The 16,100-nt window shown below is 35.4% G+C and overlaps 1 protein-coding gene across 2 annotated transcripts in view; it reads right to left on the bottom strand.

Moving 5' to 3' along the window:
* The window catches only part of LOC102597908 (uncharacterized), a 17,339-nt gene extending 2,444 nt beyond the window's left edge, over positions 1-14,895 (bottom strand). The window contains exons 1-13 of one of the 2 annotated variants that reach the window (XM_015302846.1): positions 14,554-14,895; positions 12,117-12,785; positions 11,278-11,484; positions 10,865-11,173; positions 7,927-8,048; positions 6,791-7,017; positions 5,830-6,577; positions 4,888-5,029; positions 4,641-4,812; positions 4,348-4,511; positions 3,278-3,363; positions 1,987-2,086; positions 1,020-1,081 (exon numbers count right to left, since the gene is read on the bottom strand). In XM_015302846.1, coding sequence (XP_015158332.1) covers positions 1,020-1,081; positions 1,987-2,086; positions 3,278-3,363; positions 4,348-4,511; positions 4,641-4,812; positions 4,888-5,029; positions 5,830-6,577; positions 6,791-7,017; positions 7,927-8,048; positions 10,865-11,173; positions 11,278-11,484; positions 12,117-12,785; positions 14,554-14,718 — 3,173 coding nt within the window. In that variant the 5' untranslated portion in view covers positions 14,719-14,895. Of the gene's footprint in view, positions 1-1,019; positions 1,082-1,986; positions 2,087-3,277; positions 3,364-4,347; positions 4,512-4,640; positions 4,813-4,887; positions 5,030-5,829; positions 7,018-7,926; positions 8,049-10,864; positions 11,174-11,277; positions 11,485-12,116; positions 12,786-14,553 lie in introns of both variants that reach the window. The other variant, XM_006340232.2, reaches the window with a different exon arrangement.
* Positions 14,896-16,100: the final 1,205 nt, after the last annotated feature.

Genomic DNA, 16,100 nt, shown 5'->3' with positions numbered 1-16,100 from the left:
AGTGGTGGCGGAGTGCGGGAGGGGGGGGGGGGGGGGTTATAGTTTCCCAACTACACATATCTATACCAAATTTACTTTGACTAAATTAACTTTAGGAGGTCAGAACAGAAGCTTTGGGACAGAAGGAGACAGTCAATTTCATCAACAATCTGTCAGCTAGTCTTTATCTGGAGAACTACTTTTCTTTTCATTTTTACCCAACAACATACCGTGTAGTCCCACAATATATTGTTGTTCACTCCATTTTAACCGGTTGCTCATTAAATTGGAACAATTGGACAAAAGAAAGGTTACAAGTATAAGCTAGATAATTGTAGTAGCCTACGTGTCCTGCCACTAGAAGAGTACAATAGGGTCTGAAGAAGATAAATGACAATATATCATAACAAAACCAGTTAGTGTTGTTCAGCTTCAGATGTGCTTTTTTCTTTTCTCCATTTACGAAATAAAGATACATTAGCCAAAAGAAGATTTGAGCTTCTTAAAAAGAAAAAATGGAAAAATTAGAAATGTCTGACAATTTTTTCATACTAAAGTAGAAGAACACAAAATACCCTTGTCCATCCTTTTAGTCCTCATTAATCACAGAAGTGGAGAACTACAAACAGAGTTCAATGTCTCAACCAACAATGATCAAGTGAAATGAAAATACACTCTAAATATTCATCTTTCTGACTCGCCCTCGCAAATATTTCCTTCCGCTCTCTGCACCCTCCCTCCCCCCTCATGCACAAATAGCCACCCGATATTCTCAAGGTCACTGCTAACTGTCATTTACACTGGTCACATCATCTTATACCCACCGGGACTCCTACTCAATCACAGGTTATAATCACTTTTTTTCCATTAGCTTAACTGTGGCAAACTGACAAATCTATAGTGCAACAACTTGATGATTATATCCCAGAGTGTTGTGCTACAAAATTAAGCACCAAAATATCCCATATTTCAAAAGTATTTCCATACCCTGTTTGTGTGCGTGAGAGAGAATAAGAAAAGTGACCAGAAGTCGATCTTACATGTGCAGGGAGTCGTTCAGATATGCCATATGTGAAGAATGAAGATCCATCATATCTTTGACCTGATGACCAAAGAATGTATCACAAGTGTGGAGTAACATCTTGAACAATGTCAAAATGACAGAAATCTCAGAATCGAATTAACAAGAGTTGTTTTGAATTATTTAGAATTGCTATCAGCAGCAAGCACCTAATGCTTAAATAATGATACATTAAGGGCTAAAAACATGTTTGAGCCAGAGAGACATATTAGAAAATATAGCACCGAGAAAATAAAAGCAGAACTGTATTTCTGCAGAGAGAGAAAATATAGCTTGCATTGCATAACAAATAAATGAGAACAACTTGACACTTCTGTATGGTAAGTTCTGAATGAGTGACCCAGTCATAGAAAAAGGGATGGAAGCACGTTCACAAGGATTGGTCAATATGCTCATTTAACTTCTAAATTAAGCTACCAGAAGATGAGATATATATATATATATATATATAAAGCTTTCAAACTTGCAAGCCTTCAAAAATTCATGGATGCTAAATCTCAAAATTAATATTTATTATTGACCAACACAATGTTGAAGAGACCAACTCAACTGGTAAAGTCCTATAACCAAGACTACACTACCAGGTTTTTTTTTTTAAGAAAAAAAAAGGTGTGTGTATGTGTGGTGGTGGGGGGGCGGTTTACAAAGTAAAAAGATACTTATCAGTTATAACCAAAAAGACAACAGCAAAATTTTATTGATTTTCAACAGCTAATTAGTTCATCCATATAGGTTCACATGTTGGGCATGCAAAGCATAAGATATAAGAGCTTGAAACCATTCTAAAACAGCATTATTGTAGAGCATACCATAGGGTACCGAAATTCAGTAGATCACAAGATTAAAACTGGTGAAAAGCTGATAATCAAACCAAACAGCAAATGAAGGGGAAAATCACTAAAACCTAGATACAAGGTGCTCCTAACCTTATCCTTAAGAGAATGCATGAACCTGCACCAGGACACATGAGATAGTTGTGATTGTACATATTGTTCCAACGTTGACACAAAATGATTAAGCTGGTGCCTGAAATGAAATTCAGAAATATGTAAGTAAAACAGCAGAAAGTAGCAAACTCTAATCACAAAAGGAATGACAAGACTCGGCACGTGTAGCATACATGATGAGAGCAGAAAATCATGGGATAAACATACATTGAGACATAAGAGTTGAAGCATGCATGAGACAAGTGTCACAAGTCCATGAGCTTTTATGCATGGTTTACACATGACATATTTACTTTCTAGCTTCTTCCAACGTCGAAACTATATTTTATATACAACTGTAACATTCTAACAGTCAATTGGGAGTTTCTCGATTTTATTATGCTAAAAATGGTTCTTGGTGCAAAGGGGAGGAAGTGGATCAGATTTTGCATCCCAGCAGTCAGGTACTTGGTCCTCGTGAATGGTAAACCATGTGATTTCTTTGGTAGTTCAAAAGGAGTGAGACAGGGAGACCCACTATCACCTATGTTGTTCACTCTAGTAATGAAAGCGTTGATTAGGATGATGGATGTTGTGGTGGGAAGCTACATGATGGGGTTTTCTGCCGCAGTAGGGGAGCAAGGTATTTTGAGGGTGTCACATCTTTTATTCGTTGATGATACCTTAGTTTTTTTGTGATGCTGAAAGGGCTTAGTTGGAGTACTTGAGACAAGTGTGATGGTAAGACTAGACACTTCAATGGCATATTGGAGGAACAAAATGCTTCGGTATGTTGGAGGGACATGAATTCTTATTTCCTAATTTCCTTGTGGCTCAAAAATCTTTAATTTGCATTTAGCATGGAGTGTGATTGCGACCCAGCAAGTGATTAGGCACAAAGTACCTAGTTTTCAGTTGCGTTTCCAAACTAACCAAGAAATGAATGGTGTGCACTGACCATGCTTCTTAGGTTTCTATCAAAAGAAACTCTATAGTTACATCTAAAATATCTCAACTTGGAACAAGCTCAGGAAAAGCTAACATCTTTCTGCGTAAATAATAGTACACAACCTCTTAATAAATAAACATTTTCACACATCTGAGCACGTGCAAGAGAGAGAAACATCATGCAGAAAAACATGTCAGAAACAAAAGCATGAGCATAATGTCTTGTGGTTATTCCTCGAATAATATGTCTTTTTCAAATACAGTTACCGGACATGCCTTGAGTCAGATGATATCAAGATAGCCAGATAGAAAGAAGATAACAATCATTAAAATGTGAAAGGACCTCATTTCAGTTAAGAGGGACAATTGCTTTGGTTCTGCATTATCAAACACAGAATGTTGATTCTTCTTGTTCAATTGAGAAAGATCCTGTTCACAAGGACAACATAGCAAAATTATTAGGTGACTTAAAGCATCATTTATGTACAATAACTTGGTTAAGCCAACTTTTAAAATTGCAGCTGTGATTTTTGTGTGCAGAGTAATCTCTTTTTTTTTGGTTTTGGGAAGAAATGAATGTAAATATGCATCTTCAGTTTACTTGTTCACAAGACAACATATCAAAACTATTAGGTGACTTAAAGCATCATTTATGTACAATAATTTGGTTAAGCCAACTTTTAAAATTGCAGCTGTGATTTTTGTGTGCAGAGTAATCTCGTTTTTTGGTTTTGGGAAGAAATTAATTTAAATACGCATCTTCAGTTTACTTGTTACATACTATCAGCATTATAGAGAAGGGGTGAGATACAAGAGCAATACATTTCTTGAAATACATCTCCTCGGTTGAAAACCTTCATAATCAAATCCTTCAGAAACTAACTAAACTGAGATGGTGGCCACTAGAAGCAAACAGAACATGCAAAATGAAGGAAATAATTCCTAATAAGTGGTATAAAGTGACTGAACCACAATTTCCGACACTTAAAACTAACAAAGACAAATAAGCCCAGTTTCATTCCTTCATACAACATAGATTCGATCATTAATCTGTGGGCTCCATAATTAATGCCTTCACTAGGCATTTGACAAAAAAAATGGGGATATCCCTGTCTCAACCTGTGTACGCTAATGACAAGAAGAAACGAAATAGGAGTTTCCATGGTCACAAGGGATAATTTCAGCATTAGGTAACGGTTTCAGCCTAAACAGGCCTGAACTTGCTTATGTTCAACAAACTAGGTATAGATAAATTTCCAGATTATGTTAAATCATAAATATGCACGGATAGGAATCCGTAAAGAAAAGAAAAAAAGAAGGATTAAGCAAAAGACAATAAAAAGATACAATCTACGCATAACACATATATGCATGATGCAATACAAAAATATGGGACCAATATCAAATCAGTACCTTCAATGAGCGCCATACATCACTTAAAGAGAAAACAGCAAGCTTGACTTGCATCAGAAAACTAAAGATATCTGAGTATATTCTCAATGCTCCAGGAGACAATATGATGTTGAGTGGCCAATCTACTCGGTAACCCAAACCCAAAAAATCAAAGGAGTAGATTCCTGCCAAGAGTAGTATAGTTCTGAAAACTGAACCAAAATGCTTATAGAGGACAATGCATCATGTATACAGATATTAAGAGAAACAGTGATGGAGAGAAAAAAAAATAGAACGTGGCATGCAGATCCTACCATAAAATGTTCCTCTAGCCGAAACTGAGATGTTTGCCATACTACTCCCTTTCACATAGACATACAAACGGTCCTTATAAGGGTCTCCTTCACAAGAAGATCTCTGAACTGACAACTCAAGAATGCCCTGAATTTCTGATATTCTCTTTTCAGCCTCTATGGTGTACCATTTCTGGTTTGAAGATATACCACAAATCAAGAAAAAGAAGGTTTAAAAAACAAACTATGAAGTGGTAGAAGAACATACATGATGCTGGAGAGAGCTGACAAACAGATGTGCCCAATCTGCTAATTCCATAAAATGGTACCTCCTTAGTGCTAGTAAATGTTCTTGCAAACTAAAACCTTCTTCAAGTAATTTTATAGTCAATTTACTCAAATATTTGTATCTAGAAATGTCAAGGAAAAATGAGAGGCCACCATGAATGCCTTTGTCTGCATGCTCCCCAACAGGTAAAGATTACTTAAAGAACATTGTGAGGGTGGTGGTTATTAACAAATAAAATCTTAAGCAAAACAATCGTTTCTTTTCTAAAAATACCCTTCACAAAATTAGAGAAAGAGATGAAAATACAATTTTCACAGGTATAAACCAGCTGAAAACAATATCAAAGTTGAGGAGTCGAAGGAGAAAATTAAGAGAACTAAACATATGACAGATGTCAAAGCGAGAAGACAATGATCACTATTACAAACTTGGAGAAGGAAGAAGGAAATTGGTTCTATAGAACTACATCCCGCTATGGAACATTAGCCCTGCAACTCAAATACTTCACTGACCTGGAACTAACTGATTATTCATGAAAACCCATCATCTGAGAGTGCGTAAATCAAAAAAGTCAAAAAAAGTTTCCAACTCCAAAATTCTAGGTACTCAGGCTTTATCAAGTATCATGTCAACTATATAGATGAACGTTGCTCATTGAATAAAATTTTAGCACTCCAGGTCACAGGAGTATAAATTTGTACCTATTTCATTAATTTGTCACTTCTTAATGTAACCTAGGTTGATTTTAATATAATCTGCTAAGTAGTCAGAAAAACGTAAATGGACTTCTTTTCTCATCAGGAATGAGAGTAACATTGGAAGCCCACATTACTAGAGCATAAACAAATAAGGAATATAAAGGACAGTTAATTTCAAGTGTTGATACGCTCTATTTCATGCATCTACAGTACATAAGGATACTGAAGCAAAATCTCTTCTAACAGGCACTTTTTGATAATATGATCCAGTGGCACCTCAAGAACTGTCACCAAACTAGTCTTTGGATATCTGGCAGTTGTACTGGAAATCTTGCTAGAATTAGCAAGCAGTCTCTCCCAACCACTCCCACCAGCAACATTTTCCAATGATGAAACTTTGTCATAGTGGACCTTTGAACTTACAGGGGAACAAGTATGAGACGGCTCTGCCTTGTTCTCCAAGTTCTCATCGGAGTAATCTTTTAACTTATGTTGACGACTAGTAAGAATGGCAGAAGTAGCTGCTGTACTAGTCAAAACAGAATCCCCAGCTCCTAACTGATCTCTAGAACTGGCAGAAAACTTTTCTATATACACCTGGCAAGGATCCTTTATAGATGTGAAATCGAAAAAAGGATAAGGTTCTCTAGAATCTCTTGAGCACATTTGTTCAGACTCCCTCTTTAGGTTAAGAGAATTTTTAGTCAAAATTGGGTTCATGCTGAAAAAGTTGGAGTGATGCTTCAGCTGCCATGATGGCAAACTTGTTGAACTTAAAAAGTTACAAGCTCTATTTGGATGCTGATCCTTTTCATAAGCCTCAGGCAGTGAAGGATCTTGAGGTAGAACTGAAACACCAGAGTCTAAATTCAACTGGACACCAATGCTACAACTACTTATTTCCGGCTCAATCTCAACTGCACGCAACCATGTAGTCTTAGAGCTCCTCCCATCATTATTCAGAAGATTTCCTGGAAAGCAATCAGGCAGCCAGGATGTATTTTGGCAACTGTTAGTAATCTGGTTATCAAGTGTCTGCAACATACTTATTTCCTCACTTCTATAGGGCAGAGAGCTGTCACATGCAGCTCTTTCACTGTTACTAACATCCGTGGAAAAACATGATATTTCCATTCTTTTCCATGTTTCATATGAAACATATTCTGCAGGGCATGAAGTCTCACCTTGTGGAAACTTCTGCTTCTGTAGAAGACCATCATCAGCAAAACTTAAAGCAGATAAATAATCTGGTTCCAACTCCACATCATTGCCAGGGGCGTTTCTCGACAGATCAAAATCGCTTTGCTCCTCTGAATTATCTTCCCATGAACATTCAGATGATTCCAGGAGATCTTCAGTACAAGAAAAATCATTGTCTGTGCTAACTTCAGCTTCCATGGTGTTGTGAGGCCTAAAAATTCAGGTAGGATACTTTTTAGAAACATGAAAGGACTTATACAAGAAAACAGAAATGTTCAGATCAGCTTCAACAATGAGTGGAAAGAAAAGACTCAGGTATGCAGCTGTAGGAACTAAACAAAAGAGTTCAATGAAATCACTTAATGTAAAAAGTATCCACTCAAAATACTAAGGCAATTTATAAACCCCTAACAGATGCCCCTGATGTAGACTTACGTGACTCAACGCCCTCCTGCACGGGCAACCTGCTTTTAGGATTAACACGTGGACTTTAATGCGGACTTATGAGTCTTAGAATGGGCTTTCAAAATGTTGTCTCCATACCATGTGAAAAAATCTGAACATACAACGGAATGGAGTGGCCCAAATCTTTACAGACCTCTTTGGACCAATATGGGACTGAATATAACTCAACTCCTTGTTGGACTGGGTAAACCTTTTCATCTAAGAGTTCAAACCGTCAAAAAGGGATATTTTTACTTTTTATCTTGGTCCTTCAACACATATAGGTGCAGTGGAGATTCTTTTTCATTGACCGAGCAAGTGGAAGCTTATTTTATGAAGAGTGTGGTGAGACTCAGCTTACTTAAATACCATATTGAATTGGTAAACAGACTCACCTAAAAGCTTAAATTGTTGAAGAGTAGATACTTTATTTATTTACTTATTCTTTTCAAAATTTCATACTTCAGATCATGCAATTTTTCCTCTATATTCAAAGCACAGAAGCTATAGAGAAAGAACTTTATCATCTAAAAAAAAGAGCTATAGAGAAAGAATGGTAGGATATATAGTAGATAAGCAACTATCAAAAAATTAGATTGTAGACAGTCTTGGATGGAGGCACAAATGAGAAACCACATGAGGACATGCAATGAAGCATGTAAACTGGCACACTTACAAAGTTTTCTCTCCAGTATCAGTTGAACATGTTTCCAAGTTGTCACTAGTTGAAAACTCTACAGGAGAGTTCAAATTCCTGGCATGGTTTGCATATCTAGGTTGCATGCCTTGCAGAGATATCTGGGAAATAGAAAACTTATGTAACACATGAAAAGGTTAAAAGGGGGAATTAAAGATTAACCTTGTTTTAACTCTAAGGGGTCGTTTGGTTGAGGGATAAGAATAAATAGTCTTGGGATAAAAAAATAGTCCTGGGATAAAATTGTCTTGTTTGGTTGCCATGTTTGGGATAACTTATCCCACCATTTATACCATAGTGATGGGATAAGTTATCTCACATACATGGTAGGATAAGTTATCCCAAGATAACTAATCCCAGGATAATTAATTCTGGGATAACTTGTTTCGAACCAAACGACCCCTAAATGCAATAGAAGGTGAGAAACTAGCATTACTGTGAATAAAATTGTTCTAATTGTCCAGATTACTTGATGCTTCATATAAATATCAAAGGATTTTGTCAACAAGGGATATGTATCAAACTCATAGGTACTCCACAAATGCAGAAATGGCACCTCTAACAGTTAATTTCGGGAATGTGTAAACAAAAACTAATACATTTGGTGGTAAGAAACCATGTCTTATATGTAGTACTGTCCATTATCTAGCGTATTCTTTGTTTTAAATATCTCATTTCTTCTCCTGTCTTTGTATTTTAATATCATCTAATTTCATTTCTCACCTATTAGTACATTAGAAATACATGAGGGAAAAGGAGATGTAACACTTCTGCTGAGGGTTTGTCAAGACCTTTTTACTGGATCTCTGGTGTTCACTTCTTTCCATCCATGGAAGCAGGACTTTGAAATCATCTACAGCGAAAATAAATGATATAGAACAATGGATGGTCTAAATCAAAAGCAAAAAAAGTAGAGAGGAAAAGAAACCATGCAGAAAAGGGGGGATAAAAAAGGAGACGAGAAAAACGGATCAAAATTTGTTTGGGGTTTGATCTAAAGAAAAAAGGAAACATATGGTAGTCGACCATTGACTGTAATGTACATATATGTGCAATTCTTTTAAGTTTAGAATGTCAAGGTCTGTTTTTGGCATCACAGATTTCGCCAACGAAGGCTTTTCCCCTCTATTTCTGCCCAATAAGAACTCGAGTTTTTGTCCATTTTCTTACTTTCCCTTGCTCTCCCCCAAAACTTTCCTCCAAACACACTTTTAAGAAAAAAAAATGCATCCACTCCTAATCCTAGAATAAACATATCATTTTAGAGAATGGTTTACAAAAAAAGGCAGAATTTTGTTTTAACTTCAATCATATTTTGTTGTTGGGAGATCATACAATGATTTTTTTTTTATAATCATGGTATCCGGACCAGCTTGAACACTCTTCGACTAATTCCACGAGATACTTGTCACCTCCCACTAGTAACAAATATTATGTAACTCTGTCCACCAAGGTTAGGACAGATGGGAAGAAATCACCTGGTGGTCTTGTCTCTACTAGGATTTGAACCAAAAACTTTATGGTTTTCAACCCACTTCATTGACCACTAGGTCACACCCTTGAGTGCATACAATACAATGATGTGAAATCAAGAAGTCAAGAGCTTAGTAACATCAAAAAGAGTGCTGCTTGACATGAAGTGAAAGTTCTGTACATAAACTGCAGATGACGTTGAGTCCAATATCTCATTTTTATCCTGACCGATCTCTTTCTTATCTTCAACCAAGTCGAATGAATCTAGACTTGGAACTCATGAAGCTATGAACAAACAAAATCTGGCAAACTAATACCAAGCTATCAATGGGAATTCTGCTTCATTAATAAAAAGATCACAATCTGAACTTTTGAATCAAAATACTCCACATCCTGTCAGGCCTCCATGTCCACATTTTCCAAGGCAGCAGACAGATTTAGAAAGAACCAAATAAGTTGGACCAAGCTAGAGTATCAAACAAGTGTTTCAAAACCATCACCATTTGGGGTGGAGAAGAGAAAAACTTGATATATCTTAGAAGAGATTTATCACCTTTCATCGGTAATTTTACAACAATTATGTCCAAGTCCCTAACAAGTTGAGATTGGTTGCCTATATGACTCCTCACTGACCAAGTTTCTCCATTTAAACTCACCTCAAATCATCATCATACAAAACAACAACAACAACAATAACAATAATAATAATAAATAATAATAATAATAATAATAATAATGATAATAAAAGTTCTCTATATTACTAGCATATAAACCTATGATAAGGCCAAACTTCAAAGTACTCTTAGAAAAAGTAATAGGTCCAAAATCAATGTCCTAACAAGATAAAACCTATTCCCAACTACTAGATATCACATATATGGATCTTGTTTTCCAATGTGTCTAGTGCAGTTGTTGTGAGTCAAAAGAACTCCTCCTTGAAACTATACTAGTGCAGTATTTTCAGGAGGCAAAAGAACTCTTCCGTGAAACTTTTCACTGATAGTTGAGTATTACTAAAAGTAAAGCAGCTATGCAGACTATGTTTGACGACCCCACAACAAATTAAGTACTAGATTATTTAATCTTAATGGCATCTCCAATTATAACAAATAAACCAGATTAACCGCAGTAACTACCTCAAGTCAAAAGTGGCCAGAAGAAGTAAAAGCCTGTGTTCCCACACTGGATACATTTCATTAGAAAATCTTAAATAGGATAAACAATCACAGAAAGATCAGACTTTCTTAAAAGACAAACAGCACAAGCAATTAGCATTTATACAACATAGCTTAGTTATCCTGGAAAATTAATTCATGGAACCGACAGCTGAAAAACAGGAACACAAGAAACTTATTTCATAGTTCTACAGCTGTAGATACAGGATGACAGCAAGAAATTTATAAGCAAGAAGAATTTGGAACTGTGGCCTCTGAAATGAAATTACCTCCCGAAATCTGAATTCTGACTTGATGAAAACGTTGTCAATTTTCTCCAGCATCCTTTGGTAATAACTGTTTCTTGAAACTACCATCGTATCAATAGCTCCTTTCTCAAATAACAAGGAAGATCTGAAGCTTGGGAATTCACTTGAAAACCCATGGATTCCAGGAAGGAATTCTTCGTGAATACCGTTAAATGGTCCAAAAGTATTACAGAACTCAAATAACTTCATTATTATTTGAAGCTGTTGACCTGCTCGGAAAAGGGGAAGCAAACAATCCTCCAGAAACGAAGGCAAAACTCCCTCTCGCACCTGAGATATTGAGTAGCAGATGATAAAAACAGACTCCCAAGTAGTCACAATAAGTGTATCAGCATTAGAAAGAAATTATAACTCTAAATGACAGATAGCATTACCCTAACACTTGCTAATGGGAAGTCATTAGAGATTCCAATGTTACCCGGCTCATGATCAGGTTGCTCTTTCACATTTTCCACGATGAACTCATTAAAAGGATCAGTAATGCTACCTTCAAAAATCCATGATCTAATAAATCCACAGTAGGGTTCCCATGAACGTAGAAACAAGAACTTTAGGAGAGCGCAATGGGCCGGATTAGCCACCTAGCAACAAAAAGCCAAGAAGCGCTACCAATAATAAGCAAAAGAGACACCTTATTAATCTCTTACACCAAAAATCTAACATCCATAAAATCCAACACCTTGTTGCACCAAAAATGGAACTCTTTTTCCACAATGGTGAACGAAGTAACACTTAGGACTATATATATTATTGTAATAACAAAAATCAGTGACTATATCATTCAGACTAAATCAAAAGCTGCAGTATAATACCTAAAGTTACATAAGTTCCATTCAGAGTGCCAAAATTTTCTTTCCTACTTACAAACATCTCTTAGCAGAATCATATTATCAATTTTGGATATTTCGGTAGCATTTCCAGGTGGCAACATGAATGTGAAAACAGGTTCACTTTCACTCTAGCCTCAGTTAAGTGTATGGGCATGTCTCCTTCCCCAAGTATTACTGCATTGCTTTTTGATACATGCCTACTCATAACTAGCTGCTTTCCTCCTCAGATATAGAAAGAAAAGAAATATGCATCATGTAATCCATGAAGCATTTACATCAAGGTGATAATCAAATACCTCGCATGACTCGCTACCGTGCACAATCTAAATCTTCATGGAACAGCAAAGTACCAGATCAAAAACATACAGTTGATGAATGCTAACCTTTAGTTGTGTGTACAAGAAAGTGAGCAGAGCACCACTTCTGGGGAATTTATTAAACTCTAAGAATGCTTTGGCACTTATTTCTTCAAGAGATAATTCAGAGTATCTAAGAGCTAGATCACTCATATTGCAGATATTACCAAGCACATCCATCTGAGTTCTTAGTCCTGCAGAGTGAAGATAAGCCTCTAGCAACGTGATTTCACCATGCCCAACACTAGTAAAACAGCCTCCACCCTTAGCCTTCACGCGACGCCTCAAGTTGACAGAAGCATATAGTGTATTGAGGGAGGAGGTATACCCATCTAAAATTTTTGCCACAGAAACTGCAAAGGCCTGATTAACAAGTGTATGATTGCTCATTCGGCATCCCACACCATCACCGTCATCATACTTTTGAACTTCATCCTCATTTCTAGCTAGACTTAAACATGTAAAATGATTGACAAATTTGTGAAGAAGGAAAATGAGGCAACCAAAATGCCCAATGGATTTAAGTAAATTTCCCAAAGCAAGGGTGCTTGAAGTCCGTGTCCACAAATTTGGGATATGATGGAAGGATCTATCAGCTGAGTCAAAACAAAACAATGCAGAGAGCTTTTGAATAGATATCAGAGCTGATTCTACACCTTGCAGAGCATCCAATGCCAGCCTCACCAAGCTAGACTCCTAAAAGGGTGAATGAAAAATAATAGGTAAAGGGTCTTTTCGTTTTCTGGAGTTACGAAGTAGCAAAATAGCATTTAGTTCATTCATTATAAAATGGTAACATCACAAGAGATAAAGATAATGCAACTCTCTTTCTTGTCCCAAGAAAAAGAAGAAGTTCAAAGAAAACAATATAAAGGTCAAAAGAACATGACCAAACAAAACCTGTCCCAGCAACACACAAGTACAAAGCAGTTTCATAGGTTGTACATTTGCACTCAAACTGGTAAATTGCCACTCCCATTTTCTTGTTTAATTAACAACAGAAAAGGTGAATTACAGTAGAACCAGCAAAATATTTGAAAGTCACACTTAACCATTTAACTTTAAACTGTTGCAATTAAAACATCTATCAGTTACAGCCATTGCAACTTCAGAACTTAGGAAAATCCAAACTATAAGAGGAAACAAAATTCACCTTTCCGTTAAGTGCCATATTGCACCAGATCTCCCAACCTCCCCGGGGGAGGGAAGGTAGTCACCTCACCCGCCCTTATTAGTAGTATGCAACCTTTCTTTCTTGACTTCCTTCCAGAACAAATTTGACACATACATATACTTAAATTTTATCACAATGTTTTGAATTTTCTTTTAAATGTATGCAGCTTTTCTTCCTCTTCATTACAATATATCATGATCTATTCGAAGCGGTCTACCAAAATCTAGTCTATCTATTAAAAGGAAAAAGAGAAGTATAGACAACGCTCCTCTAAACATGGAGCAGCAATTTGGTGCTAAATGACAGCCAAGCTTTTTCTAAAATTTCAATTTGGCACCACAAGATGCAATCATATCAGCATTAATGCACCACATCCCACCATAACTACAAAGTTAAACGTGATTGAGCGAGGTAGTATTAGGACAGGCAATCCTTAAGATGTACTCATGTTACATTCCTCTTATGTTCCAGAAGAATGGTATAAAACATGAAGATGCAAGACACAAAATTAAAATAAGATGGTTAAAATAGTGGAGTGCTATGGCAGTGTTAAATACTAAGAGGGTACCTACCAAAGTGAAAAACATGCTTTATAAGATTAATCTTGTACATTGACGCTTGAATTTCTATTCGGATTGACAGAAAAAGACACAAACTTTTAGGACAAAAAGTCAAAATAGTCCATACAGAAACAGCAAAGAATCACAAATTCAATTGAAAAATGAGCAAAAAAGGAAAATCTAAAATAAGATTGCCCAAAAAGAAGCTATAGCAATACATAAGTATAAAACAACACCCCACCAGCTGTACAACACTGAATTAATCATGTACATTGCATTGATTGAAAAAGAATAAATTTTTTGAATGAAAAATCAAAAGGGTCCTCACGGAAACTGCAAAGAAGCACATAATTCAATTGTAAATCAAGTAAAAATAGAAAATCATTGCCCAAAAAATGTTATATCAATACACAAGTATAAAACAACCCATCAGCTATACAACTCGCATTTAACCTAGTACATTGCCGATATGCAAATATCATCAATACAACAAAAGGAAAAAATCCAAACATGAAAAGGGTCCTCACATAAACAGCAAAGAAGCACTTAATTCAATTGAAACTCAAGGAAAAATGGAAATTTTCAAAGCACACTTACCAAAAAAAAAAACTAAAGCAATACATAAGTATAAAACAACCCACCAGCTATACAAGTCGCAGCTAATCTACTACATTTCCTATATGGCAAAATCATCGAAAACAAAGAAACGAAAACTAAAAAGGGTCCTCACAGAAACAGCCGAAGTTGAATATTGAACATGGGAAAACCGATTAGTATCCAAAGAAGAACAAAAGCCACTTTCTGAAGGAATTGATTCCCATTGTGTAGGTTGCACATACGGATCTTCCAACTTCAACTTCTCAAACAATGAAGCCAAATTGGTATCCACTGCCATTGAAATTAAAAACTAAAATTCAAATCAATTTTGCGTCAGATTTCACTAGGGTTTTGTGGATAAAGGGGTTTGGGGATTTTTTAACTTTGTGGGTGTTTGATTCTTGATTTTACTACTACGCATTTTGTGATGAACAAAATCAAGAAAATATGAAGGGCAAAGAGAAAAGAGAATGGAAAAAAGAGGGGTAGAAAGAAACAAACAAACAAAAGAAAAATTGGTATTTTTGTATATTTTCCCTCCAATTTTGAATAGTCGAGTGCACGATGCATCTCGTATTTATGAATTTTTAGTAATAAACACACTATGTAGATTGTAGTGTAGCTATATCCTAATGTAATAATTAGTGATTGATTTCACGATTTATACTTGTGGGTTTATAAATTAGATAGAGATAACTTTGTTATTTCTCCAATCATATCATATACCATGTATAAAAGAGAACACTAGGACTGCCTACGTGGCTTCACCACAAATCAGGATTCCCTTTTAATTTATTTATTTTCAAAACTAGTCTTCTCCTTTCATGAAAAATTGTGATTTTTATGAAAAGTTGTAACTTTAATGAAGAGTTGCAACTTTAATGAAGAGTTGCAACTTTTATAAAAAGTTGTGACTTTTATGAAAAATTGTCACTTTTATGAAAAGTTGTAACTTCAATGAAGAATTGTGACTTTTATGAAAAGTCGTGACTTTTATGAAATGTTGTGACATTTTTAAAGGGTTGCAACTTTTTCAAATAGTTTTTGATAAGGCACAATAAACATTTGTTCACACTACCTTTTGTTGTCTATAAATAGAGGAATTTCCACTCATTTTAAAACAATGAAAATTTTGAACCTTTTCTTCTTCTTCTTCTTCTTCTTCTTCTTCTTCTGCACAATTAAATATTCGTGTACTTTACTCATGTTGAGTGGCTCACTAACACCATTGCTTATTGTTACAGATCCTGATATGTATTTTTACAGTCATTAATTTATGCTTATGTTATTAAGGATAAATGATAAGATGTTATAATTTTCATTTTATTTTACATTATTAATGTGTGTTACTACGTAATCTTGTATGTAAGATAATATAGTATTTTAGTTTTAATGACTGACATATTTTAAGTATTATTTTATAAATTCTTGCGCGGAGCGTGGGTAAATTTATTAGTCATATATATATAAGAATCGAAATAGTCGATTTTTAAATAAGTAAATGAGATCATTCAGTGTTTATAAAGAGTCGACATCAAATATTATTATTTTCTTTTGTGTGAATAATGTCATTTTTTCTTATAATGGTATATCTTCGATAAAAAAGTTTAAGAGAATATTAAGAATCTAGTTTGAATGAAAAATTAAAATGTCACTTCATATTATTTTCTTGAATGTCAC

Source organism: Solanum tuberosum, unplaced genomic scaffold, assembly GCF_000226075.1.
Source record: "Solanum tuberosum cultivar DM 1-3 516 R44 unplaced genomic scaffold, SolTub_3.0 scf00017, whole genome shotgun sequence".
NCBI lineage: Eukaryota > Viridiplantae > Streptophyta > Magnoliopsida > Solanales > Solanaceae > Solanum > Solanum tuberosum.
Note: the sequence above shows the minus strand (reverse complement) of the source record. Positions and strands in the feature narration are given on the sequence as shown.